The sequence below is a fragment of the Gasterosteus aculeatus genome, chromosome 11 (assembly GCF_964276395.1).
Source record: "Gasterosteus aculeatus chromosome 11, fGasAcu3.hap1.1, whole genome shotgun sequence".
NCBI lineage: Eukaryota > Metazoa > Chordata > Actinopteri > Perciformes > Gasterosteidae > Gasterosteus > Gasterosteus aculeatus.
Genome location: NC_135699.1, coordinates 15,662,652 through 15,688,942, shown reverse-complemented (window position 1 = coordinate 15,688,942; position 26,291 = coordinate 15,662,652). Strand labels below are relative to the sequence as shown.

At 46.9% G+C, this 26,291-nt stretch overlaps 4 protein-coding genes across 6 annotated transcripts; 1 reads left to right on the top strand and 3 right to left on the bottom strand.

Annotated features, from left to right (window-relative positions):
• Window positions 1-21: 21 nt before the first annotated feature.
• On the bottom strand, window positions 22-1,205 carry rmi2 (RecQ mediated genome instability 2). Its single transcript, XM_040190371.2, has 2 exons — window positions 747-1,205; window positions 22-448 (listed from the first exon to the last, which is right to left on the bottom strand). Exons 1-2 carry the CDS (start codon window positions 1,021-1,023, stop codon window positions 297-299), a joined length of 429 nt encoding a protein of 142 aa, XP_040046305.2. The 5' UTR covers window positions 1,024-1,205; the 3' UTR covers window positions 22-296.
• A 741-nt stretch (window positions 1,206-1,946) lies between these two features.
• ubfd1 (ubiquitin family domain containing 1) lies at window positions 1,947-6,718 on the bottom strand. Of its 2 annotated transcripts, XM_040190370.2 has the most exons (8): window positions 6,355-6,694; window positions 5,546-5,598; window positions 5,063-5,335; window positions 4,773-4,981; window positions 4,626-4,691; window positions 4,422-4,527; window positions 4,247-4,329; window positions 1,947-2,357 (listed from the first exon to the last, which is right to left on the bottom strand). In XM_040190370.2, exons 3-8 carry the CDS (start codon window positions 5,316-5,318, stop codon window positions 2,247-2,249), a joined length of 831 nt encoding a protein of 276 aa, XP_040046304.2. In that variant the 5' UTR covers window positions 5,319-5,335; window positions 5,546-5,598; window positions 6,355-6,694; the 3' UTR covers window positions 1,947-2,246. The 2 variants fall into 2 exon arrangements, with proteins under 2 accessions (XP_040046304.2, XP_040046302.2); XM_040190368.2 differs by lacking the exon at window positions 5,546-5,598 and having other exon boundaries at window positions 6,355-6,718.
• Window positions 6,719-8,134: 1,416 nt separating this feature from the next.
• Window positions 8,135-13,866, top strand: LOC120827472 (UNC93-like protein MFSD11). Of its 2 annotated transcripts, XM_078084048.1 has the most exons (13): window positions 8,135-8,567; window positions 9,003-9,058; window positions 9,160-9,267; window positions 9,360-9,439; window positions 10,043-10,139; window positions 10,944-11,002; window positions 11,140-11,284; window positions 11,852-11,901; window positions 12,349-12,414; window positions 12,486-12,611; window positions 12,707-12,881; window positions 12,980-13,115; window positions 13,292-13,866. In XM_078084048.1, the coding sequence occupies exons 1-13, from the start codon at window positions 8,478-8,480 to the stop codon at window positions 13,442-13,444; spliced, it is 1,341 nt and encodes a 446-aa protein (XP_077940174.1). In that variant the 5' UTR covers window positions 8,135-8,477; the 3' UTR covers window positions 13,445-13,866. The 2 variants fall into 2 exon arrangements, with proteins under 2 accessions (XP_077940174.1, XP_077940176.1); XM_078084050.1 differs by lacking the exon at window positions 9,160-9,267 and having other exon boundaries at window positions 8,167-8,567; window positions 9,268-9,439.
• Window positions 13,867-15,216: 1,350 nt separating this feature from the next.
• On the bottom strand, window positions 15,217-19,869 carry kdm8 (lysine (K)-specific demethylase 8). The gene is made up of 8 exons (XM_040190367.2): window positions 19,757-19,869; window positions 18,364-18,854; window positions 17,599-17,771; window positions 17,341-17,473; window positions 17,205-17,255; window positions 15,712-15,861; window positions 15,516-15,608; window positions 15,217-15,421 (listed from the first exon to the last, which is right to left on the bottom strand). The coding sequence occupies exons 2-8, from the start codon at window positions 18,829-18,831 to the stop codon at window positions 15,257-15,259; spliced, it is 1,233 nt and encodes a 410-aa protein (XP_040046301.1). The 5' UTR covers window positions 18,832-18,854; window positions 19,757-19,869; the 3' UTR covers window positions 15,217-15,256.
• Between the last annotated feature and the right edge of the window lie 6,422 nt (window positions 19,870-26,291).

Sequence of the window (26,291 nt, the reverse complement as noted above, 5' to 3'; positions counted from 1 at the left end):
AATCACGCTTGTATCCAGTGGTGAGAAGAAGTCATTTTATTTGAAGCAGAGTCGGGCACTGAAAACCCTAAAAAAGTGCTTAATTACAAATTCAGAGCATAATTACGCTTAAAGGGCTCAACATTACCACCCGAGGCAGTAGACTAGTAGCCCCTTTTCTGTTGAAAGCACAAACAAGATGGTATTCTTGCGTCAGAATCCCCGGCTCGGTCCTTTGAGGGAGGGTTATGTTCCTTCTGCCATTCGTCAAGAGTCACTTGGATGCTGCAGGACAGGAAGTCGTTCCAACGCCACGTTCAGGTCAGCAGCCGCTGCAGCTCCTCCACCTCCAGCTTCCACATCCTTCTGTGGACCCCCGAGAGCTCCGAGAGGTCCGCCATCTTCACCGCGTGGATCACCGGCTCCGGGGACACGGCCGTGATGACGCCCATCACCATGACATATTTACCTGCAGACAGCCGTGTGGTTCGTGACGATCCAAACGTTGTGTTTTGGAATTGTGTTATGCGGCGCCAAAGGAACATAATGAATTTGGTTATTAACATTAGATATGAAAAAGATTTGTTGACCACAAAGATGACAAAAAAAACATTCAAAAAGCTTTTTTCAAGACAGTTTGACTAAGAAACTTAATCAAACAACTTCTAATAAATAATACGGTCCATTTTTAAACTATGTTGACAAGTTGCTAAATAAATCGAGGCTTCTAAGTGATTTATCACATCTCCATCAGAGACCCCCTCTACCTTGGGACAAACACGGCTTCCCTCTCGGGACGTTGTGGACTCCCTGCACGGCGAACGTCCCCGTCTCGTCCACCAACACCACGCTGTTTCTCTCCGGCCGGACCTCCACGACGGTCCCCTGCATCCACACCAGGGAGACCGGCAGAGAGCGACCCGTGGCCGGCCGGATGACGAAGCCGTCCTCGCCGTCGGCCGGTCCCCGGCGCTGTGCCGTCCTCAGCTGCCCGGACAGCAGCTTGACGGGCGGTGGGCGCTTCGCCTCCGCCGCTTCGCTCATCGCCGACCGCGGGCCGTCGTTTGCCGGTGGCTTGAAAAGTTTCGCGGTTGCCGCCACTCGTCAGTGTCCCGGCGGAAGTCGGCGGTATGTTTTCCGGAAGCAGAATTGTTTCCGGTTTGGAATCCTTCAGAGTAAAGGCGTCGCGTGTCTCCCACGAGGTTGAAGACATCATATATATATATCTATGGATATAGATATAGATATAGTAGACATGCTCGGCTTGCATTTTGTAGCATTCGGAATCACGCTATTAATACATTATGTATTAAATAAGAAAGCTTCAGAGCTGAAATAGTTGTTCCTATTTAAGAGTAAAAAGACACACATTGAACTTTGTTGTGTTATTGAACATCAGTCTCAGCAAATTCAGCCTCATTTTTGATGTGAGCAGAACATTTTTAGTGTGAAAATGTGTAAAAAGTAAACATTCTTTCACCTGGAATTGATGAATAGTGCTGTAAACAATTGCTTTACAACTACCTGAAAAAGTGAGTTGTGCTACTAATTGGGCACAGCGATGCTTTAAGATACAAGGTGGTTTTATAATATTTAAATTATTCCTGCTAGTACCAAAATAATGAGTAAAACATGACTCCGTTATTAATCAGTCCCATTGATCTTACTCACCCCAGTAAAGACCAGAAAGTTTGTTTTGTAAAGCCGTTATAATTTCTTCAGTTTAGTGGGTTTTGCTGAATAAAACAGGGAAACACATTTTTATGGCCAGAGCAGAAGCATCCTGGTCATCATCTTACAGCATCTGCCCGACTGGACATTTTTAAAGCCGATGTTAAAGTGCTCGGTCGGCCGGAGCCAAATCTACTCAAATCAGTATCTTCGAACTCAAATGGAGTTTGAGTTTTTTTTCCAAAGCGACTGGGAAAACCTGCAACGTTTTGGTTCAGTCAATTAAAAAAAATGTATTTCTTTTCATTAAATACGTTTTATTTCTTTAAGAATAACTGAAGAAAAGTGTTAGCAATTTCTGTACAATTGTTTAATCATTTTCCCCCTTGGATTTGCTGAAAACCTTGAACGATCAGCAGGGCTGAGAATTGTTACGCTGCCATAGTGCACTTTTAACCTAAAAACCATATTGATAAGTCCTCAGGGAGTTTCCGTCTGTTTCCTCTGAATGTATTCCAACAAGTTCCTTACGGTGGACTCCAGTTCCATTTTTCATTGGCTCCTCTTCTCAGTACCAGTTCAAAAAAAGAGGCACGTTAGAAATACTGCCATTTCCCAAGGACTGTGTCTTTGATTGCATCGACAAACTGTGCAGGCACCCAGTAGACCCAATATTGAGACGCTTCTGTCGGACCCAGCTGAAAAGCCTACAGAGGCAGACAAATAAATAAACAGTGAGCACTTCAAATGATCCGATGTTCACATATTCTGTAAAAGCAAACTGGTAGATGGTATTCAGAACGTACACATTAAATTACCTTTAATTATCTAAACGTTACATAAGCTCATCTGGAATCTCATGCATATATTTGAAGGATGATGCTTTTAAAAAATAAAAATCGACATTCAAAGAGCTAAAAGCTTTGATTAATATACGGCCTCTCAAGTAAAGGAACATTTATCTGCAGTAATTCACAGCCAACTTAATCCTTCCAACGGAAACAAATGAAACATTTATTTACTCTATTGCTCCTTCTTTTTAGCCTCTTTTCCCTGCTGGGCTTGGTATCTGGGAGGAAAAGCTCAGCCTGCCGAGTGGCATTTGAAGTCCCTCATCTCGTCCTCCTACATCATCAGCTCCTCGGTGATGCAGGAACACGCTGCCATCAACCTTCAATACCACGAGAGACCCGGTACCCGCCTCACTGGCACACGCTTACGATCCCCATTGTTGCTCCAATCGACTGGAGGCCGACCGCCGCGGAGCTCGCTGCCTTTACATTCATCACGTCGCTCGCCTTGTTTACTTCCCATTAATCAAAGCGCATCAGCTATTCGGCTGACAGGGTCGTCGTCCGAGCTCCACAAATGCAGATGTTCTGTCGGGATCTCGATCTCCAGCCGACTACCCGATTCAATTAAGTTACTTGTTCTGGGATTTCCATGTGGTTCTGACAAAGACAAACACCGGCGCCTTCACACAGAAAGGTTAATCTAGAGGAAGCGCTGACATTTCCCGCTCCGCCGCACAGCCCCAAACAGCACACGGTGACCTCCATCACTCGGGTGCACGCGCGCCACAGACACTCTTTTCAGAGAACAGACACCCGGTGGGGGGGCACGGTGCCGGCAGTCCAAAGTTCTGTATGGGACAGAATCATTTGGACTGGGCCTTTTCAATTACACATGTTGACTAAAACGGGAATGTTGGCTTGATTATGACACTGTTTTAACGGCAAGACATCATTCAGTATTTCTTATCTGAAATCATGCGCACATTAAACGTAGTGTATGTGAGACAGAACCACGTCTACGGCCTGTTCACAGCGAGCGGGCTCGGCCGCCGATGGACGCGGCGCTGCAGCCGGCGCTTTTTCATCTCTGAGCACTCAGGCTTTTTTTTAGGTGAAGTGGTTCTGGTGGAAAATCGCTGAACTTTTCAGAAAAGCGTCGCTTTGGAAAACAGAGGAGAGGGGGCTCCGTGCTGAGCTTCATATGTCAGACAAACACTTGTGTAACAAGCGCCTCGTCTCCAAAGCCATCGGCCTCCTCCGGCTCATCCGATTGGGGCTCACGGGGAAACAAACAGATGGCTGACCACACAGATATTAAAAAGCCGGGGGGAGACGATGGCGGTCTGTTATACAAGGCTAGCTAGAGACATGATGTGTCGGCAAGATACTGTTGTCGTGGAAACGTGAAAAAAAGAAACCTGGGATGAAGCACTTCTCTGCCACAAAAAGACACTAAGTGGACAGAGAGCTGGATTCTATGTAAGGAAATACCATCACGTCTGGCTCCATCATCAAGTCGGTTACAGAGAGAGAGAGAGAGAGCGAGCGGCTGGGTGAGCTGACTGAACGAGAGCGGAAGAGTCCATTCATCAGCTGGTCCTAACAGAAAAGCTTTTTAAACCAATATAAAGACAAGTAACACCGGCAGCATCTTTCAGTTCTGCTTCCCATTTTGCCCTCGTGGTCTTCTAGTCTCAATGTGAAAATATGTTTGCAGCCGTGAAACTGGACTGGCGCTGCATCCGCATTGTAAACCGTTGATGGATGGATTCTACACAGTTAGTGTGCAAGCAAACCCTTACCATCATGTAATAGTCCTCGTGGCCTTCGATGGGTTCAGTCACCACGTTTTTAATGGAGCCCATTGGGACTTTCTCCGTTCTCTCTGGAAGGATGAACACACATTTTTTTTAACTGTTAGTATCTTTGCGTTGAAGTGAGTTCAGCAAAAAAGTCGGAATCCAGATGGAATCTCACCCTTTGTCCCGATCCACAGCTGATCCTGCTCCAGTTTGAACGTGAGTCGAACTTTCCCTCCGGACTTGTTGAACATTCCGGATAAAGGCACGGTTGGTAATCGCTCCTGTTGGCAGGGAGAGACGGGTGGTGTGCGCGTTCATTAGTGACATCACACAGTTGGCCTTGAGCCGCTCTGGCTGAACTCTCCTCCGCTCCTCTCACCTTTGTTCCTTTAACAGATGCCATGATGTCATCTGGTTTACCTTTGTCCAGAACCTTCCTGTGTTGCTGGAAATAACACTGCCGGTTTAATAACACTGAACTCCATGAATATTTGACTGTGTTCTGCGGACGTGCCGTTAATCTTACCTTTTGTCTGCATAAAGGCTCCTTCTTGTTTTCTTCAGCTTTAACTTCCTGCTGGATGACCTCTTTGGGTGTATTCACAGCTAATACGTCATTTATCGTGGATCCTACCACCATTATTTTTGCACCGTTCGTAATCTTTATTTCACGTAGCGTTTTGTCCTCTGGAAGCAATCCTTTGTACATGACTTTCTGCATAGCAGGTGGAAGACCTGGGAAGATGGAAGAGTACGTTATGCCTGCGTTAAGCGTCACGGGTCACTTTAAACAGGTGCTGCGCTCCGCGTTCTCACCAGTGAGCGAGTGGATCCGCTCTTTTAGTTGGGCTCCGGTGTTATCAACAGGAATCTTCAGATCATATTTGTTCTTGTTCCAGATAATCTTCAAGTCCACCATCTCCTGCCCGTCGTCTGCGTCGTCTCCGTTGCTAATGCTAGAGTCCTGAGTTGTGGCGTCTCCTACGTCCGTGCCAGTCGTGGGTTCCGCGTCGCCTCCTTCAGCGTCCTCACACAGCTGTTCGGCTTCTTTTTGCTTCGCCTCAGTTTCCATTATGACTTCTTCACCTCCTTGAAGAGCAATGACAACATTTATTCAGTTAGATTCAGTGCAAAGTCGTGGGTGTATTACGTCCGAGGGGGATGCAGCCGGATGAAGCAAAGATCCACTTTGGTCGTTGAGGCTGGACTGAAATAAATAATGTGTTTGATTTACGAAGGGTTCGATTTCTTTTCGGTTGCTCGCTTTATAAACTCAAATCAAAGTAAATAATAGCTTACTGTATTATATAGAGTGTAGAGTGTAAGAGATTCTCACAGCAGTCAAAATTATTCTGAAACGAAAAAAATAAAAATAATAATCTGTTTGTCAATCACATTCCAACCGGCTCTAAACACATTGTCATTTTATATCTAATTTACTTAATGGAAGATGTGTAAATCTACAAAGTGTTCGTTTGAATTAACGGTGTGTTTGTTATTCATTACTTAGTTACAGTTGTCTCTGTGGAAATAAAATCCGCATGTTTGTTTCATAACCAATTTCTAACCCTTGAAAAGTCTCAATAGTTTTAAAAACGGCATTTAAAGTCTATTCTTCTGTCTCTTGTTCTCCGCCGTTCAAACGCATTAGTCGATCTGTCTGTCGGGCGAACGTAGAAACGAAAGTGAACTTAAAAAACCGTCGTTAACGGGACACCGGAGCTCGTGACGTAGCTGGTCACACAACCGGTGACGTTGAACGTAACGAACCCTCGTCCGGTACCATTCCGGGCCTAAACACGAGCCGGGCTCAAAGTGAACCGGTCCCAACGGAGCGGTGGTCGAACCTCCCCCGGCGTTCACTTCAGTCCTCCGCACACCCGGCTACGTTTGACTGCTGCTAGCAGCCGTGGAACGGGAGCTAGCTTGAGCACCGGAGGACAGTTAATGGGGAATAACGTCACGGAGAGACGTAACATTCACGCCACGCCGCGGTAACAGCGACGTACGTTAACGAGCCGATCGCTGACGTGTTCTATGACAGAAACAACGCGTGGGCTCAGTGTAAAGACGCGAAGGAAACGCTGCTGTGTTTTCTCAATACCCACCAGCCTGCGTCGCCATGATGATTGTGTACAATCTGTTGTACGAGGGGGCGAAGAGTGCAGACGGCAAGAGGAGCGCTGACGTTCACAAAGCGAAACGACCACCGCTAAAGTTGTGTTAGACAGCGTATTTACGCGTGACAGCGTATAAAAGCCGAAGAAAAATAAGCAATAGATTGTCTAAATGCAATGACACGCACAGCTGTGTTTGCGGTAGCAACGTTACACGTTTTGCGGTTTGAGTTAGCCGGTGAACAGGAAGGAAGGATGAAAGTGCGCGTGCGCATTTGAAAACATCTGCAAATTGAGTTGTATTTAGACAAAAGCGGTTATAAAGAAAGTCGTGTTTCGAGCTAATGTTGTTCAATCAATTAAGCCCGTCGCTAAACATGGAATGTGACTGCTTATTGTAGCCACAAAGGCCTGGGGGAATTAGTTTGCCAACACGGAAGTAAGAGGTAGTGAATCCTCTCGCTTCGCTAAACCTCTTTGTTTTGTTGGCAGCGGACGCAGACAGCGAGAGGTGGCACTTCACTCAACGGCTATTGGACCGTTTTCTTCTTCTTGTACCACGTTAAGGATTTCAAACGACGCGTTATCGCCGACTATTGGAATCTACGAAACACCTCCAAGTACGACAAGACAAATTGAACCCCGTCCACCTTTCAAGCCTTGACACAACACACGTTTAGAGTTCCGTGGTGCTTGAAGTCACTTAAAAAAGCACTAAGTAACTCGCTACCTCTTAGAAATGGTAGAAGGTAGAAATGCACCAAAAACAAGGATCCAATATGCAGGTTGAACATTGTCATGACCTTTATGATCATATTTATTATCATTTTAAGATTGTTATCATCGTGTAGTTAATACGGGTAAATGATTTACTACAGTTTTTGAATGAGTTCTATGATCTTGGTAAGAGACTAAAATGACTGTGATAAAACACTGAAATTGACACGATGGACTTAGATGTGGTTTTATTGATTTATGTCCAACATAAATCTTACAGCACACACAGTTTACAGTAACCAATAGTGAAGGAAGTGGTCAGATCTTCTGTGAGAGTCAAAGTGTGTATATATATATATATATATATATATATATATATATATATATATATATATATATATATATATATATAGTATATATAATATAATGCCTCTTGAAACAGAATGGTCCAATTCAAAATAATGTAAATTCCATTTGCCTATTTGCAAGGTGGTAATTATAATAAAGACAGAGTCGGTGACTCCATGTCTCCATATGTTCAATAACAACAACAAAAAGCCTCCTTATGGAGCAGCAACACTGGTTTCGGTATCTGTTGAACATTGTTTAACAAATTAAAATTAATCAAAATCTGAATGTTTTATATGGACTTTTAGATTTATTTGGCCTGTAGACTTATGGGTTAATGGCCGGATTCTATAGGGATACATGCTCTCTACAATAATCCAACAGCTTGTATAAGATTAATATGAGTATTACACCAAGTAGTAAACTAACTATATACAGCCAAATAGTTTGGGAATTTTACCAAGGGATCAATAAAGTTGTGTACATAAATGTGTAATACATCATTTGTTGATCATATTTTGCTAAATAACTTCCACTAAGAAGCAGTGTAAACATTTTATTTCTTTGATAGTGGAGTGAAAAGTACATTGACATTATAAGACAGTATAGACTACTTAAGTAAAAGCAATTCCACTATAATGCGCAAAGTTGTGGCCGTCACAGGAGAATATTCCTCCCCGACACCTCTGGAAGGCAGCAAAGCTAAACAAGTGGAAATGAGCGCAAAATACACCAGAAGAAGAAGCAGGGGGGGGAGAGAGAGAGAGAGGGAGAGAGGGAGAGGGAGGAGAAAATGAACGGAAAAGTCACAGAAGGACAAGGAAGACAGCAAAAAACTAATTGCCCGAAATTGAAGTCACGCAGTTTGTCACGCGTGCCTCATACCCAGGAGGCTCCGCGCGCGCTTTACGCAGCGCTGCGTCACTCTCTCCAAACTGTTCCACACGACGACCTGAGTTCACATGGACTCCTGCGAGTTGCCAATGAATCCGTGCGGTTCAAATGAGAGGACGCAGTGAGTTTGAACTGGGACCGGTTGATAAACCAGCATGGCAGACAGAAGGACTTTCAACGTGGTGATTTTGGGTGTTGGATTTCTGTTCATTTTCACCGCCTTCACCACTTGCGGCAACGTTGAAGTAAGTTCCACTTTCTCACTTGAGTTTCTACACATCGAGAGTCGACTTTCCCACCGGTTTGTTGCCTCTGAAAGCCCGAAGAAGACCCGGAGGTGTCCAAAACACCGTCGGAATGGAACATCTGTAGCACAAATATACTTATTTCATATTTATTTAAGGCCTATTAGTATTAATTGTCATCGTCACGTCATGCAGATCACTTTAAACCAATAATGCTTTTTGGTTTTGCACACGCATTTTTTTTTTTCATTGAAAATTTGATGCAACTGCAGATGTCTCGTGCGCAGGAGGGCACCTCGTGGTTCTGATTGTGCTCATTGGTCAGGGGATCTATCACACCGGATGAGTGAATTATGGACACATGACCCACATTTCCCAGTCTGACCCCCCCCCCCCCCCCCCCCCCTCCCTCCTCTGCTGTCATCTTCTTTTCAGCAAACGGTAGTGAAAAGCCTGCGGAATGTCACCTTGGGCGGGACCGGGTACCACAGGTAGGTCAAGCGCGTCCACGTCCTCGAGACAAAGACGTTTATGTGATTAAAGTCAAACAAAGTGATAGCAAATCTCCCCCCCCCGCCCCCCCCTCCCACAGCCTGGGGATCATCTACGGAGTCTTTTCTTTCGCCAATTTACTGGCACCAGCCGTCGTGGCGGTAATTGGGCCGAGGGTCACCATGTTTCTCAGCGGCCTACTTTACAGGTAAACGTCGTCATGGTAACCGCGTGGCAGAGAGACGACGGAGAGGCGTTGCTCACTGCTGTTGTTGGTGCTTTCCCCCCCCCCCCCCCCAGCGGGTACGTCGCTGTGTTCATCGTCCCTTCAACGTGGTCCTTTTATCTGACCTCCGTGCTCCTCGGCGTAGGAGCCGCCAGTAAGTTCCTCTACCTGCTCCGTGCGTCATCGTGCAAACACGCGAGTGTGTTACTACAAATTAAAGGAATGAGTTCATGGAGCAGATGTTAGTTTCCCAGGAAGTTTAGTCTATAAAATTGGTAAAAGATTTGTCAATCATCAAACGTTTGATTCATTTTAGTTCTGTCAAACACACTGAATTTTCAAAAGAGAATGCATAAATACTTCAGCTTGGCCCCTGTTTTTAAGCTCTGTGTCGGTGTTCAAAACCGTGTTTAATCATGCACACGGGGATTAGCGTGACTGCGCTGTGTATCTTAAATTAGAACCTCAATGGCTTAGGAGTTGTTTTAGAAAAATGAACGGCGTGCGGCGCTTAGCGATGCAGGCGGTTTGAATACCGCAGAGCAGCTCTCCGCTCATCACTTTCCGCAACAAATGAGGGAAGATGATTTGTGTTCATAACGCAGCCTCCAATCATTGCCCTGTGATGAATCTCCATCCCGTCCCGGGGCTCCCGCGTGGTTTACCCACCAGCTCAGACGGATGATGCTTCACTCGCCGTGGCCAATTTCCTCACCGGTTACATTTTTCTTTCCCGAATGACCTCACTCCCCCGCAGTGCTGTGGACAGCTCAAGGACACTTCCTGGTGGAGAACTCGGAGGCCTCCACCATCAACAGGAACACGGGGATGTTCTGGGCTCTCCTGCAGTGCAGGTACGACTCCGCTACACTCCGGCCGCTACCTTCTTCAAAGTCAAAGCAGCACAAGGTTGCAAATGATGCTTCCTGTGTAATATAATCCCCTCCCACCCCCAACACACAATTCATCACTAAGTTTCTCATCTTTTTCTCCTCTTTCTGTTTGATGCAACGATTTCCGTTGATCAAAAGGCGCAGCGGCCACGTTACTGTATTTTTAGCCCGACGGGATATTGCCGTGTGCTTTATGTTAGAATGCATTTGATAAATCATGTTACAAATCGCCACGTCCCCCTGTGAGCCTCTAGTTTCTCTCTGCACAATATAAAAACCCGCCTGACCTCTCTGGACGTAGTTCTGCAGAGTTCTGGCCTTTTCGTCTCCTGCGTTCGGGCCCGTTGCTGATTTGTAATGCGTAGAATAACGACACTGGCCGGCATCACGCATTGAGAACACAGGTCCCGTTGCCCTCAATGCAGAAGCCCCCCCCCTCCCTTCCCCCCCTCGCCGAGGCCGCGGGACGGACTAATTGCGCATCTACATTTTTACTTCAGGAAATATTCAGTTAAAGACAGAAATAGATCATAGCGTTAGATCACCATGAAAGGCAAGTAAACAGCTTAAACAGAAGAAAAAGGCCTCGTTAAAGGAAAAGTCCTTCTTGTTTTGTTTCTCTGTCTGTCAGGCAGCACTGTATGGCCGGGGTTTTATATTTATTTTACACAAAGAGTTTAAAAATAGGTAGAACGAACAAAGAACAATGGGAAATGTCTGTCAACTCAGCTGCTCTACTTTTTTTCTTTTTTTTTTTTTTTACAGCATGTTATTTGGCAATCTTTACATTTATTTGGACTGGAATGGAAAGACAGAGATATCAGGTGGGTTCAAACTCCAGTAAGTCCGGTCCTGAATCTAAAAGCCATATCTGGCATGACGATTAAAGCAAGATTCCAAGAGGATTAAATGACTGATCGATGTGTTAATTAAGCAGCTTTTAAAAAAAATCTTCCCTCAGACAGCAGCAGGAAGAACCTGTTTCTGTCCCTGCTGGTGGCCTCCGTACTCGGCACACTCAGCTTCCTCGCGCTGAGAAGGAGCCACGGCGAAGACGAGATGCTCTCCGAAGAGGAAGGGCAGTCGCTGCTCTCGACCCGCGTGATGTAAACCGGCGTGCTAGAGATAATCACACCCTGTTCACTCAGAATGCATAAAACATGTCCCGACCACTCTCGAAGAAGGACAAGGAGGGGGCGAACCGCAAGTGATGAGTAGAAAAAAAAATGCTGTTTTTTTTTCCTCAAATGACCACGTAGAGTTTGTGAGGATGACTTCCTGCTGCGGTTTTAAATCACTCTTGTCCTTCACGAAAATGATGGAGCGTCTTTCTGCACGTCATTTAGATTTTGACACAGATCACCACACTTCACACCAGAAGGTTTCTTGTGAGGCGGGACGAGGACCCTCTCTGAGAGGGCCCAGATTGTCCCGGCTCGGCCCTCCACACTTTATAAACTCGTGTGGCTTCACTCCGGAGAAAAGTTCAACTTAAAACACAGTTAGTGGAAATTGTGGTAAAATCAGTGGATCGCACAGAACTCTGTTTCTGCTTTAACGGAGAATCCCTGAGCGGGAAACACGGGAATCAAGTTATGTCATAGTCTGTGCGTGCAGTTTGTCTTGTATCTCTTTATTTCCATCTTTAAATGTACTTCTTTCATGCTGTTTAGGTACAAGCACAGAGCAAACGGTGCCATGCAAGATGCCAAGTCAGAATTCAGTAAGTTGGGTTATTTACAATCGGACAGACGGACAAGTGTCGTCACGGCGACGACGTCCACTTCTTACAGACAGACATCAAAGTCTTTGGTACTCATCATTGGGGCACGATGCTACACGCTACAAGTCACCTCCAGCACTTCAATGCTCTCAGTCGAAGACCAGCAGCCACTTTGCTTTTTCTCCAACTGAAAAATGTCTTTGATGTGGATGAAAATCTTCACAAGAGAAACGGGCGTTTGAGACGATATCATCAGCTGTTTGGATGATCAGAGGCCCTTTGTCTCGCTTTTACACCTTCCTAAAACCTTCTTTTACAATCTCTAAATCTGTATTCCCGCCTGCATTTACAGAAAAGGCTGCTAATTTAGACGGATTGTCTTTTCACAAGAAATGACGACATACAATCTGCATCTCTAATGGGTGCGTTGTGCTTCCTCCCTCTCAGAAACCATCCTGCAGCTGCTGAGGACTCCGACCATCCTGCTGCTGAGTCCCTGCATGGCGTACAGCGGTAAGTCAGCGAGGGCGTGACCCCCCCCGACGCCTGTGCGGGGCTCCACTGAAGGCCCTCTCCTCCTGCAGGCCTGGAGCTGGCGTTCTACAGCGGCGTGTACGGGACCTGCATCGGAGCCACGGCGCAGTTTGGGGATGCGGCCAGAGGCTTGATCGGGATCTCTGGCATCGTGGTGGGCATCGGGGAAATTGTGGGTGAGTTCAAGTTTCTCCCTTTTTGGGGTTTTATCGGCAGCGGCGCTTTTTTTGGGATTCGTTAAATGAATAATAAAAACGTTCTTTGTGATGAGGCGGCGGCTTGTTCGGGTTGCTGTGCACCAACAACCGCTTCAGGCGGACCTCCGTGGTCTTCCTGGGGATGGTCGTCCACTTCGTCGCCGTCTACTTGATCTTCCTCAACATCCCGGACGACGCCCCCGTCGTCTTTAGCACGGCCACCCAGAGCAAACCGTTCCTGACTCCCAGGTAGGGGGGGGTTGGGGGGAAGGGGGATCTTTTCTCGCTCCCAACGTCGCCGCGGAGGAGTCGGGCGCAATGACCGACCCACCTTGTCTCCCCGTCAGCGTGTCCATCGCCCTGCTGTGCAGCTTCCTGCTCGGACTCGGGGACAGCTGCTTCAACACGCAGCTCTACAGCATTCTGGGCAGCGTGTACGCCGAGCACAGCGCGCCCGCCTTCGCCATCTTCAAATTCATCCAGGTAATCCCCGAGTGCAGGTGTGTGAAATGAATTCGGCCCGAAGCCCCAGAAAGAGCAAAAGAAGCAGAGCCCCCCTCCCCCCCCTCGCACTTAAATATATCTGGAGAAAAGAGGAGAAACTGCACCTCAATGTCTTTTATCTTGACGTCCCGGCCGGTGTGTCTGCTTGTGGTCAGTCTGTGTTCGCAGCGGTGGCCTTCTTCTACGGCGGGTACCTGCCGCTCAAGTGGCAGCTGCTGGCGATGGTCGCGCTTGGCTTCGCCGGGACGCTGTGCTTCTTCGCGGTGGAGCGGACGCAGAGCGTCTCCGCAGACTCGCAGGAGGATTAGAAGGGGAGGACGTCTGTGCGGCGAAAGTACTTTTAAGCGTTTCCGCGTAAGGTGGATCGTCCTTCACTAATACGCTCGTCTCATCGTAGGTTTTTAAAATAGCCCCTTGCCTTATCGAGTACTTATTCGCATTGCTTCCAGCTCAGGTTTCTTATTACAGGCAGTTTTATAATATGTAATTCAAAATAATGTCATGCCTGAATTTTTAAAAAAAAATTTAAGCTGTTCCGTTTGGCGGAAATCATTGAAATGTATGCAAGTGTCGTAGTATTGTTGTAATGAAATATTTACTAGTTAATGCCTGACAATCATTTTGTACTCAATGTTGAAAGTTAAAGAAAGTTGAATGTTTTTTCAGTCATTTAAAATCGAACATGCTGAGCAAAGCTATTTACTGTAATAAACACTTAAGATGTTGTAAATGTCCCAAAAGGTTCAATCTGTAAATAAATCTGAATGGGATCACACTTCTCTGAGCGGAGTTGGAGGAGACGTTACGTGTTTCAGGTCGAAAACGCTTTCACTCCTCCAGTTTAACGCAAAACAAGATAAATCTACCGTCCGTTATCCTGAATTTCCACATTTATTGCAGAATCCACGAGGCCATTAATCAAAAGAGGAGCAGCAGAGGGGTTATAGGCCCTCGGGCCCCATATTACCTCGCTGGTAATTGAGTATTGATTACATTATAAGGAGAGTAAGCAGTTTTGTGTGACCTTAAGCCAATTGTGGCGCATTCCTGACAACAAAGAGCTGATGGGTTAAGTGAAGTATACAGCGTTTACTCACACAATTAAACTGCGCCAGGGTTCATGTTATTAGTTTAGAAAACCTCGTAAGGAAAGTAACTGGGTTTGGATAAGTCTATTACCTGAACACCGGCTAATGCGTCAGCTCGTAGTGATTCCACTGCGTTTCTCCACCCAAAGGTAACAGAGAAAAATGATCTGCATCACTGAAGTAAATAAATGAGCTGTTCTTTATTAAAATGCAGAGCGGAGTGCATTTCAAAAATAAGCCCAACTGTATTTGCAGTAAATTGATGTTTGTTTTGACCACTTTTTTTTTCTTTCTGACTCATTTCCTTATGTTACACTTTGTGGATCCTTTTATCAAAAAAAAAAAAAAGTCTTCATCAGTTTCACTCCGCCGTCATTTTCCATTGGACTGGAAAGCCAATCAAAAGCGCGATTTAGTTCCCTTTACGGACCCGTGGGAAACGCGGGCGCAGCCCGTTAGCGGTCCGACGCGTGAAGCCTTCGCAGTCCGGGCGCCTTCAGTCTCTCTTCCTTTTACCTGTTAATCCTCGTGTGTTTACCAGCACATCTTTACACCCGCAGCGCGCTCGGTTACTCAATTTGAAGACTTGCCTCATTTCCATGAATTATGGAAATCACACATCTGAGGATAGTTGTTTGAATAAGGTTCACAACACAATGAAATATATTCATTTGAAAAGAGAAACATAGCTTATCAAGTGGATGACTAACAACTCTCTGTAATTGTATGCAGGATGAGACGAGCACAAACAGTTCTAACTGCTCATTTGTGGGTCTTTTCTCCCCGCTGTTCGCTTTCCACACAATAGATGTTGTCGCAATCATCTGCAGCACAATTAAACTAATCACTCAGCAGCGAGTGTTCGTCGCTCATAGATTAAAGGTTTGTGTGATCAGCGGTTGGTCCTTGGATTCATCAGAATTAGCCTCGCATTACTTAAAAACTCACGGTTGATTTCTCGCCACCGGAAAATTGAGCTCCACGCAAGATCGTTCTGTACAAAAATAACTTTTAATGGCGTTAATTGTGCCGTCACGACCACCAGAAGCTGACGGAGAAGCTGAGCTCCAGGGAGCGCACGTAATGCCAGTGCCGGACGGGGATGAACAGCACGTCTCCAGGCCGCAGCACGCACTCGGCGTACGGAGCCCGGGAGAACTCCGGGAAGCGCTCCGCGTCCGGGTTCTCCACCTCCACCTGCAGGGAGGGAGTCGGGAATGAGAAACGCTGGATTAATATGTATATTTTTGCAGGCGAGACGTGCTCCGTCTCCAGGGACCGTCAACCCCACCTGACTGGTGTTGTGGAGGAGCGGTGATGGATGAGGGTACAGCTTGTCTGTGTCCTCTGGGGAATATAGGCGGATGTATTTGCTTCCCACCACCTGGCGTGAAAAAAGAAAGGAGGGGGGGGGGGGATCGCATGCGGTAAACAAACCGGTCACTTTGAAACTACCTGCATTCGTGAAGTAGTCGTGAAGTCGTCACCTGAGCCAGGAAGTTCTGCTGAGGGTCTTGGTGGAGAGGAGACACCGTCCCTCGGGGCCCAAACCAGGCGTTGACGGTGATGTCGTCCTCGTCTCCTTCACCCAGGCAGCAGTAATCCGGGAGGCAGATGTCTTCCTTCAGCTCTGGTATCTACGGCAACGTCAAACAAGCTAAATCACATCAGGGGGCTAAATTACCTTGTTTCTCACTGAGGAAGTGATATGAAATAAAAAAGATAAAAAGGGTTTTATTGGATGGATTGTAACAAAGTTATTAAAACCTTTGTCATTTTAAAACAAAAAGTCTTTTTAGACACATGTAGAACAGGGGTCTCAAACTCGCGGCCCGCGGGCCAATTGCGGCCCTCGGGACGATATTTTGTGGCCCCATCCTTAATATGAAAGTGTAATGTTAGTGCGGCCCGCAAGTTTTATACTGTAACCCCACTGTCAGCTGCTGTGTGGGACATGTTATGATGTTCTGGTTTCCTACTGTGTGCTTGTCCAGTGAACGTGGCATGCATGTGACTGACATGGGGGGCGGCCCGTGTGTGTCGGCCGAGGTGCAGAGAGCAGGAGGGTGAAATTCAGTTTCCTGCCCTCTTTCGCGCAGGTGATCATGTGACTAACCGTTAGCATCGCTCGTTTAATAAAGCTTCCACTCTTTATTACAGGGGTCTCAAACTCCGGTGTGGCAGACCGCCGCGGGGGGTGGGGTACCGACTTTGGCGTACCCCACCCCCCAGACGCTAGTCTGGCCCGCGTTCGGTTGAAGTGGGCTGCATCTGGCCCGCAGCTGATTTGAGTTTGAGACCTCTGATGTAGAACATAAATACACATTTTCATGAGGGATTATATACTATAATCCCTCATGAAATCCTTATGTACATACTTAGCATGACATTGGTTGCAGTTTATACAACTACTTAAGACCAAATATCTGCATAACTAATTAATTGACAGTCATCTTTTTGCTAATTAGTAGATGTAAAGAACGTGTAGAACTTTTGAGATGGAGAGTTGCATGAAGCAGTCACACTAAAATAGACGGCCTTCATTCTTATTCCGTATAATCAGCCTTAAAAAAAGGTCACAAATTATATTCAAGCTGTGTTAATTGGAAAGGAAAACATAGAATTAGCCTTTCTGTCAGTTTCTAAGAAGGTAATTAAGGTATGATTAGCTGATTACTTGGAGTTCTAAAAGGATGAAATATTTTGTGAATAATCCACATCTGGCCTCATTCTGCTCGATCAAACTGCCCAAAATACACAACTTTCAGCCCGACACGGCGGCCTTTGCGTGAAGTTCAGTGCAGACAATTGATTGACTTGTTCGGTGATATTAGGACTAAAAGTCGATAGTGTTCAAAGGAACGCGGTGGGAGGATGACAGCTGGAAATAAAGAGGATTCAGTTCTTCATATTGCCAAAAAATAGAAGCTGAATAATCAACTAGTGAAAACAAAATAGAGTATTATTTCGATAATTGTACCTGATCAAAAAGCTGGTGCTGGGCGAGATAACCCAAACCGTCCACTCCCTCCTGGGTCAGCAAAGCCAAAGCAACACAGCGCGTTAGAAACCGCGGACAGATGGTTCTTCCTTCAGCAACGCAGCGAGACACTCACTTCATCCAAAACGTGTCGCTCAATGAACTCATTGACCGTGAGCAGCGTCTGGGACCACTCCTCGTCCGTGTACCTGGAGCCCACCTCCACGGGGACCGTCCGGCAGCCGGCGACGCCCCGCAAGTATTCTAGGCTTTTGTAGGAGGAAAAAGCAACAGGAGGTCACCACTCTGCCTGCAGAGGACAGGAGGATGGACGTCTCCTGGACAAAGGTGAGCCCCTCACACATCAAAGTGAAGAAAAAGGCGGACAACGGACCTCCAGGGGCGTTGGTTGAGGGCGGGCCAGTGCGCGATGGTCCCCTCTAAGACCACCGGTTTGAGGGGGAGCAGGTAGTTGGTGCTGAAGCTCTCCAATGAAGGACACTTTATCCGGGGAACTGCTGACTCGTCGTTGATCACAGGAAGACGTGAACACTCCGTCTTCTTTCTCTGAATGATGCCAAAAGAAAATGCAAGTCAATTTAAAGATGAAGAGGAAAATAGAGAGAAATATGCCGGCAATTTCTTCGTTGAGAAGAGAGCTGGAATCACTGGTTGACTAATGGAACCGTCTGTTGGCAGAAAACTTTTTTGACTGGGAATAAAAGGGGAGTTTCTTTGAGATTATTTATGTGATTTAAAAATTTAGATGATTGCATTTTTGGAATTTCTCTCTTTCCACCTTCTGACATTTTATTGTCCAATTATTGATCATCCGAGAACTTAATGGAAGAATGAAAATAACTTTTTTAGTCGAGCTGGTCGAATTGATGCTCTTCTCCTTTTTGTTTTGTTAAAAAAGGTAAACAGAAACAAACATGTAGTTCCAGCCAACCTTCCTCTAAACGCTCCACGTCGATGGCATCTAAACAAAGGGATCAGACATTTGAGTCTTTGTTGGCCTCTGATAACAGGCGACAGAGAAATACTTGTCCAGGACTTTAGAGAAGCTCAGTCTCAAACTACTTTTCTATGTAATCAGCAGTAAACATCTTATTTTTTTCATAATGTGTCACTCAAACTAAAAGTACCCGTGACTGACCTTGACCTCAGCGCGTCCACTCTCCTCCTGGAGGTCGGTGGATCTCCTGACTTCCCCTTGGAGAATCCCAACAATAACCTGCAGTATGTTGTCCATGATGGCCGCGCCCATGAGAAGACCCATGTCACAAGTCCTCACGGCCAGCAGGACCTCGTCCGCCGAGGGGCCGCGGCGGCACAGAGCGGCCGCTTTGAACAGGCAGCCGTAGGAATAAACGCGCCTCCACTCTTTGTCCACGTGGCGCCACGTTCCCGCGTTGAGTCTCTCCCACGAAACGTCCAAAATGATCTGCGCGTTCAGCATCCGGGCGGCGGCGGCGGCGGCGTTGTCGTCGTCGCTGTAAAGCTGCCGCCGGGACCGCCGCAGCATTTCCACCACGCTCGACTCCACTTTGTCGCTGAAGCGCAGAGGGAGCTGCTCCTCGTGGCGAGGCAGAGCCGCAGAGATCTTTGCCCACAGCGCGGCCATCGGCGAGGAGGTCCGTGTCTGTGCTGCGGAGAGACGGCGAAGGTGAGTCACTTGTTTCAGACTGAGTCCCTGATGGTGATGATGCACAGCCACATCCAGATGTGCGTTGTTTGTGGAGTGCTGGTTTAATCACTAGTTCTGTGCTCAGCTGGTTCATGGGTCAACAATTAGTTAAGACTGTGACCACACACACACACACACACACACACACACACACACACACACACACACACACACAGTCTCTTTGTTGCATTGAAACAGCTTTTTTGCATTATACACCCAATTTCCAAATTGGGGGCCGCGAAAACCCAGGTGAGGACATCACGTGCCAAAAACATGCTGAGTGGCGCCGCGGTGTCACGTGGTCTCCGTCTGCGTCCAGATGCTGTGCGAAGCTGGGGGCCAAAATACGAGGCAGCCAACATTGGCACCGGGTGTGTTACAGTGTTACAGGACGGACACACGGCGCGGACCCTGACGTGAATATGTCCCATGCCGGAGTCAGGACAGTCGTGTCCTCGCGGGACCTTCAAAGAGGACTCAGATTGGTATTCTGCACCAGACGTCCATCAGAAGAACTATTGCAATCTTCAGCTCCATGAACATTTAGCAAATAAACACCAAAAAAAGCAGTTATTATCTGGAATATTCGGGGATATTACGGTACTACAGTAAGGTTCCTCCTTAAGGTCTCATTTCTAGATAACTCCGTATGCACTCTTCGGGTCAACAACAACAACAACAACTAAGAGATGGGCTGATGTCAAGTTTGTTGCTGCATTGGATGAACTCTGTACCAACTAACGTTATATTTCACTGTAATATAAATGATGAGACCGTCAGCAGGCTCCGTTAAGGTGACTTTATGACGTTAACGTCAGCTGAGGAGCAACACAGGGAGCTGAAAGGTGAAATCCACCGTTACCTGTTCTCACGACACGTCCACCGAGCGGACTGACAGCAGAGCGGCATCAAACATGGCCGCCGACATCTTCCCCCGCCTGTGCTACACCAAAAACAGACCGGAAAGAAACGCGCGCAGCGGGAGGAATCGTTCCGCGACAAGTGCAAAGTAGAAAAAGGGAAACTACGGCACAAATACGTAAACATAGCGATTTTTTAATACAAACAATTTCACGTTTTATTTGGAATTTCTCTTTACGACACACACACCACTCATTCAGAGGTATTGAGACAACAACTGTTCCAACATGGCAAATTAATGCATTTGTTTCACAAACATTTGTTTCTTCATTTCCCCTGCTACTCAGAATGTTTATGTGCAGCTATTCCAAGACAGCTGATTGATATGTATCTGAACAAACATGATAGGAAACCTTGGGCGGTGAAGTCTAGAGTCTATAAACACGCGCGGCACCATTATCAAATATCAAACACTCTGAAATTCAAATAATCTCAGTGTAAACCTTGAAGCCGTTCCTGTATGTAAAGCGGATGGAGACAAGAGCAAGACAGCCCGCATTTCCAGAAATCACATGGGATTTAAAAATGTTTCATGCATTTCTGCTCATTCTCACTGTGTAAACAGCAGAATTCTCGAGGCTCCATCTGTTGTTCATTCACTTGCATGGAGGTGAGGAATTACTGTGCAGGCCAACACTGCAGCACTGTGTTCATTTCCTCCATCTTTTAAGCCTTTGCTTTTGAAAAGGCTCTAAAAATAACAGAAAAGGGTGAATCACAGTTTGAATGTGAAATAATACATGGATGGAAAGAGAGCAGAAAATGTGTTAATAACCTGAGGGGTTGGAATGGTTTTTGGGATAAACAATTGTGCTTTCAACGTCACAAAAAAACACAAATAACAATCAATTATAACCTCTGCTAGTATGAGTGGAGGGGTTGGACCAAGCAGGAGGGGTTGTAAGGCAGTGTTAGGCTATACCTAAGGTCGGTGGCCCTCCCCGTGCAGGCCGTCCCATCCATCGGCAGAGGTCAGTGACCTTTACCAGGTTTACATGGAGGTAGTTATGTCTTTTTTGTCATAGCATTTGATCTATTGCTGTGAAGACGCAATGTCATTTTTTTTGGAAGGACATTGCCGACGCTAATCGTGACTTTGGTTGTATGACTCTACAAGCATCGTGTTGCTTTTGAGCTGTCGGCGAGGGCGCTTTCCCTTCAGTTACTCAGGCTCAGCACAGCGCAGTCATCAATTTTGTGTACATTTCTCACGTTGATTAACAGTTATGAATGGTTATGTACGGATTTATCCCATCAGCTGGTAAATTGTTGTATACCTTCACATCTTCCGCCACAAACTAAAGACCCATCTCTTCAGACTCAACCTCGACTAAAAGACTAATAAATTGTAGCACTTAAATTGTACTTATAACGCCACTTATCTATAGCAAATTGTAAATTGGCTTATTTGAGGAAATTGCTTCTTCTTGTTTCTTGCTCTTCTGAGTTTGTATCCCTATGGTTGAATGCACTTATTCACTTTGGAGAAAAGCGTCAGCTAAATGACATGTAATAATAATGTAGTGTGTACTTTTTTCAACAAATAAGGAAAAGTATCAAATCAGAGGCTTTGAAAAAGTGCATTTATGCAGTTAATAATCCCGATTTATCTCGACAGATGTTACAGAATAACAGCGTTTCATTAGTGCCGGTGCATTAAAAAGAACCCATATAAGTAAATAAATGAACCCAAATAACAAACAGTGTATACGTATGCAGTACCAAACAGGCTCTCACAAGAAAAACAAGTGTAAATGAAAAACAAATCCCCCCCCCAAAAAATAATTCAAACTTTTTTCAGTCCCAAATTAGAGCTAAATGCAAGATGAGTAAACCAAATGGACGAGCCCGACGGTGTTTAAACGTTGTTGCTGACACAGGCCACAAAGCCTAATGTGAGTCATCAGCAGAGTCACAGACGAGTGAACAGAGAGCCGCTTTGTGCCTCATGTGTTGCATTATGATCCATTTCCCCCAGGTGGTCACAAGTCACCACTCGCCCCAGAAACACTTCCACCAACGACCGGTCAAACATTTAAAATCATTGCACATTACTTGCTTACTTAAGTTTTTTTTTTTTCCTTTTATGATTGAAAAACATGGAAATTGTCCCGACCTCAGGTTACATTGGCAAGAGCGCCGCCAGATGTTGGCGATAAAACCAACTTGTGACAAGATGCCCCTTCCCCCCGAAACAGGCTGTATTATCACGTCTCCCTCTGCGCCGCGTCTCCGCGGTGTAACGGGGGGCGGCACGGCCCGTGACTGTTAGCGGTGTGTATCCCCACGGGCCCGCGGAACCTGAACCAGCGGGACGACGCAGCGGGGATGTAATCACCACCATTACGCTCCAGGTGCTGCTGAAATAAAAAGATGGAAAACAAGGCTCCGGCGGTGTCGCCGTGGTTCAGAATCCAATCAAACACTGTTTAGCTCGACACAAACTCGCCAGTCGTGACCTGTTGACTCGTGAAATTGATGTATTGTCGCGGTACAAAGAAAAGTGTGGGTGCGGCGTGACCTCCGAGTCGGGACCCGTCCAAACCGCCGCCGCTTTGTTCCGCGGCGGTTTGATTTTACACAAAACACACGTCGGTACCTCCACATTGCAGGCTCACATTTACCACCCCCCCCTCCCCTCCCCCGGGGGCAGTTTATGCATACACATAAAAGCCAGTGGAGGTCAAGGGTCGCCGCATTCACTGGGAACCTGGTAATGGATATTTGGAAATGCCCCGAAGAGGTAACAAATGAGAGGTGTAAAGTTAAATGTCCTGTGAAATCATCAGGAGATCTGAAACAAGCTGCCTTCTTGCAGCCCCGCCGGAGGTTCCCACAGGCGATGATCCACTGGCTGGTCACAGCGAGGGACGAGGGTCGCTGCGAAGGCGAGGCGGGGTGAGGCGGGGTGAGGCGGGCTCGCCAGCTCGGGACTTCTTCCGCAGGGCCGGTGCTCGGTTCCAGCGGCTTAATGCGGGACGCCGGGGTGCAGGCCGTCCGTCAAAGCCACTTTGGATCAAATTAATGCAACCAGGTGTGCCCCTGCAGTGGGGGCACAGGTGACACCTGCTACTTCGCTTTAATTAGAGCTCAAACAGCTGTTTCAGAGAGAGAGAGAGAGAGAGAGAGAGAGAGAGAGAGAGAGAGAGAGAGAGAGAGAGAGAGAGAGAGAGAGAGAGAGAGAGAGAGAGAGAGCGAGAGGGTCCCCGGGTGAGTCGGCTGGCTGAGTCACTGCTTGGAAACGGGTCACATTTGATTATCGCTTCTCGTTTTGGGTAATGCCGATAAATGAATCAATACCCGCCAGAGGGAGGCTGAGCGTTTTCCCCTTTTTTGTGGGGAATGGAAAAAAAAAATGAATAACGACATTGAATGCGTTTGCCTTCTTGAATAATCAATTCCCCCTTCGGAGAATGTAGCCTGTAAGAAAAACCTGTGTGGGGGAAAAAAAGGACAAATAGGACTTGCTGGCTAAGTGAGGTGAGGATAAAAGTGGAGGCGGTCTCCATCTTTTTCTTGCCGTGGAGAATCTTCAGGGGGCTGCGAGCTCTGAGAGTACTTAGGTAGGGAGCTTTGATCTTTCCTGCAGTAATAAGCGCGGTGCAGATGAAGAGAGTCGGCATCCATCTTGAAATGTGCTTTGCCTTTGCTGCCGTAGGCCGGAAAGAGGTGGGTGGTCAGCTCAGGGGCCTCTGAGGGAAAAGTCGTAGGACTGTGGGATCGGAACTAAGTGATATTACTCCGAATGCCGGAGAGGCCCCTGCAGCCGAGGATCCTGGGAATTGCTGTTTAACCCCCCCCCTTGCAGTGTGGAGGATCTGTGCTGTAAACCTACTTGAGGAGACGACAGAAGATTTCTAAATGTGCCTTTTTGCGCAGCACGCCTGCCGAGCTGCAGCTCCGAGGCACGCGGAGAAAACGAATGCAAACACACAGTATGAGCGATTTGAAAATATGAAAACAGTGTCAGGGATTTGAATCGGAAACAAAAGAGACCTTTTCATGAACGGCAAAATAACAGAGGTGCTTTCGAGAGCCGAAGGCTCCTTCTGCACAGCTCCAAAACAGTTCAAAGGTCAGTCTCACATAACAGGTCCATTAACCAGCAGAGAGCAGTGTTGTGGCAGCCAAGTCCTCCCCTCACCCCGTCATAGCTCCATAATTGAGTATGCAAAGAGGAAACGGAGATAGTCCGGTATCTCGTGCTTCCTTCGCTGACAGCGTTTTGACTCCAAAGGCTTTTCATCAGGTCAGAAGTATGAATGACGTCCCGACACTGCAGAGAGAGGCTGTGCACCAGAGATTAAGGCTTCAGAATCCTTCAAGAGACAGAACAATAGTAGTATTTGCACTGCATATTTACTCACTCAAACCCACCTGCTTCTTTGTGCAAAGAATCAGGTGGGTTTGAGTGTGACATGAACAAAAAATGTCCAACAAAGAACTTCTCAATAACACAATAAATAAGCTGAATGCTAAAACCTATTTGTCCTCTTGTCATATTTGTTGAAATTAAAGCTGGAAAAAGTGGATCGTGAAAGAGAGATGCGGAATCTAGGTTTCTCCACCTAATACAGGTACAAAAGGAAGGCTCTTTTTTATCCTTTTCTTTGTGCTACAAAGGATCGCAAAGGTTACAGGAGACCAGAGAGACACTCGCAGTGGAAAAAACAGAACGCGCACAAAAAAACTGACACATAACGCTGAACACACCCGAGTCAAGACTGCCTCTTGGCATGTTTGTGAACAAATAAAAGCACCGGGCGTCTGACCGTGGCACTCGTTGCCAGCTTCCAACCGGGTCGGCAGTCACATCCCCTTGTGGAAAGTACACCCTTCATTTGTGTGATCCGATGCTGCGGGTGGACGCGTCCACAGAGCTGCACGTCGCCGCGTGGGAAGGGAAACGCTGCCACTCGGAAGAAGACGGTTCATTTTGTTGGCACCTGTGACCGGCACAAACAACTGCCTCTGTGAATAAGGCGTAGGTGGAAGGGACGCGGGGGGGGACGGGGTGCACAGGGGCATGGCCTGGTTGTCTTTGTCCCAACTGAGCGGACATGTGCAACATTGATTTAGGAAACCTCTGATGAAGTTCAACTATCATTTCAAACACCCTTCAGCACATTAAGTATTTCAGTCCTACGAGCGTCTACGAGGGAGAGGAGCACGGACACAACGCTGCACACGGCCCCGTCCAACGCTGCACACGGCCCCGACCAACGCTGCACACGGCCCCGACCAACGCTGCACACGGCCCCGTCCAACGCTCCACGCGGCCCCGTCCAACGCTCCACGCGGCCCCGTCCAACGCTGCACACGGCCCCGACCAACGCTGCACATGCACGGCCCCGACCAACGCTGCACATGCACGGCCCCGACCAACGCTGCACATGCACGGCCCCGACCAACGCTGCACGTGGCCCCGTCCAACCCTGCACGCGGCCCGGGGCTCCATCGCCTCCACCTGCCAGACGGCCGCTGATCCCTCGTCCACTTTCCGTCCTCACGCTGTGACGCTCTGAATACATATTTCTGTGTTTCTCAGGTGGACGTTCACTGAGTTTGTGCTGGAATGAAGGAATGTTTCTCTCTTAACATGATTCACATGCAGTGTGTATGCGTGTCGGTGTGAGTGTGTAGGCAGCCTTCACTGAGGTGTCTCACTGAGGTGAAGGATCAACAAAGGCGCTCGCTCCGCAGCCAGTTGTTGCCAGTTCTTTTTTTTTTTTTGCTGCACTCGTCTTTTCATCCAACACAACAGACTTCTGCAGGTTTCCTGACAGGTTTTTTCCTCCTCTTTTTGCTCCTCATCAAACTCAAATATGATCGATTCCCATGTCCTGCTACCTAAAACAACGAACATTACTGGTAACCTTGGAAACTGCAGTCTTGTTTGAAATGGCTGAAGCACTGGCTCTTCAAAATTTCAAATGATCCAACAACAAAAGAATCACGCTGAAAATGAAGCTCCGCATTAATCAAAATCCAACCACTGGATCGTGTTTTTATTTTTTATTTTTTTTACATTGTCAATTGGAATGTGAGAACAACAGCGTTGTAATTGGTTTCAGCTCTGCAGCAACACACCGATGATCAGGATTTGATTTTCCTCGACGTCGCACAACACAACACACCGCACCTTTTATTAGCAGCAGAGTAAAGAGGATTTAGGAGTTCTGCAGTAATCAATAACAGACTTTGTGGACTTAATCCATCAAAAACCGTTGAAATGTGAGTGGGAAGACCCTTTGATGCTCTGTCTGGACACAGAAAACACTTCTGGTTGCTGCATTCTCCACCGTTTAAACACCAAGAGGAATCCTTCACTTGAAGGACGTGGTTTAGAAGAAGTTAGACCGTATATCCAACCTCTGGTGTAATGAAATCCAGCCTCGCTCCCTCCTGTGTGCCCCTCTTATCCTCATTTTGGAACATAGACATATTTGTAGACCATTATGACAATATTGTAGCAG

What these genes read in the sequence shown, in the direction of transcription:
- kdm8 (XM_040190367.2), bottom strand. Translation starts at nt 18,831, where the DNA reads ATGGCCGCGCTGTGGGCAAAGATCTCTGCGGCTCTGCCTCGCCACGAG. An exon ending in GTGGACGCGCTGAGGTCAAG is followed by an intron (nt 17,772 to 18,363) that starts GTCAGTCACGGG and finishes GGCATCATTCAG; the next exon opens with AGAAAGAAGACGGAGTGTTC. An exon ending in TCCTCCACAACACCAGTCAG is followed by an intron (nt 15,422 to 15,515) that starts GTGGGGTTGACG and finishes CCCTCCCTGCAG; the next exon opens with GTGGAGGTGGAGAACCCGGA.
- ubfd1 (XM_040190368.2), bottom strand. An exon ending in AGCCTTTATGCAGACAAAAG is followed by an intron (nt 4,692 to 4,772) that starts GTAAGATTAACG and finishes TGTTATTTCCAG; the next exon opens with CAACACAGGAAGGTTCTGGA. An exon ending in GCTGTGGATCGGGACAAAGG is followed by an intron (nt 4,330 to 4,421) that starts GTGAGATTCCAT and finishes TCATCCTTCCAG; the next exon opens with AGAGAACGGAGAAAGTCCCA.
- LOC120827472 (XM_078084048.1), top strand. Translation starts at nt 8,478, where the DNA reads ATGGCAGACAGAAGGACTTTCAACGTGGTGATTTTGGGTGTTGGATTT. An exon ending in GGCGGGACCGGGTACCACAG is followed by an intron (nt 9,059 to 9,159) that starts GTAGGTCAAGCG and finishes CCCCTCCCACAG; the next exon opens with CCTGGGGATCATCTACGGAG. An exon ending in CCATCTTCAAATTCATCCAG is followed by an intron (nt 13,116 to 13,291) that starts GTAATCCCCGAG and finishes GCTTGTGGTCAG; the next exon opens with TCTGTGTTCGCAGCGGTGGC.
- rmi2 (XM_040190371.2), bottom strand. Translation starts at nt 1,023, where the DNA reads ATGAGCGAAGCGGCGGAGGCGAAGCGCCCACCGCCCGTCAAGCTGCTG. An exon ending in GAAGCCGTGTTTGTCCCAAG is followed by an intron (nt 449 to 746) that starts GTAGAGGGGGTC and finishes GGCTGTCTGCAG; the next exon opens with GTAAATATGTCATGGTGATG.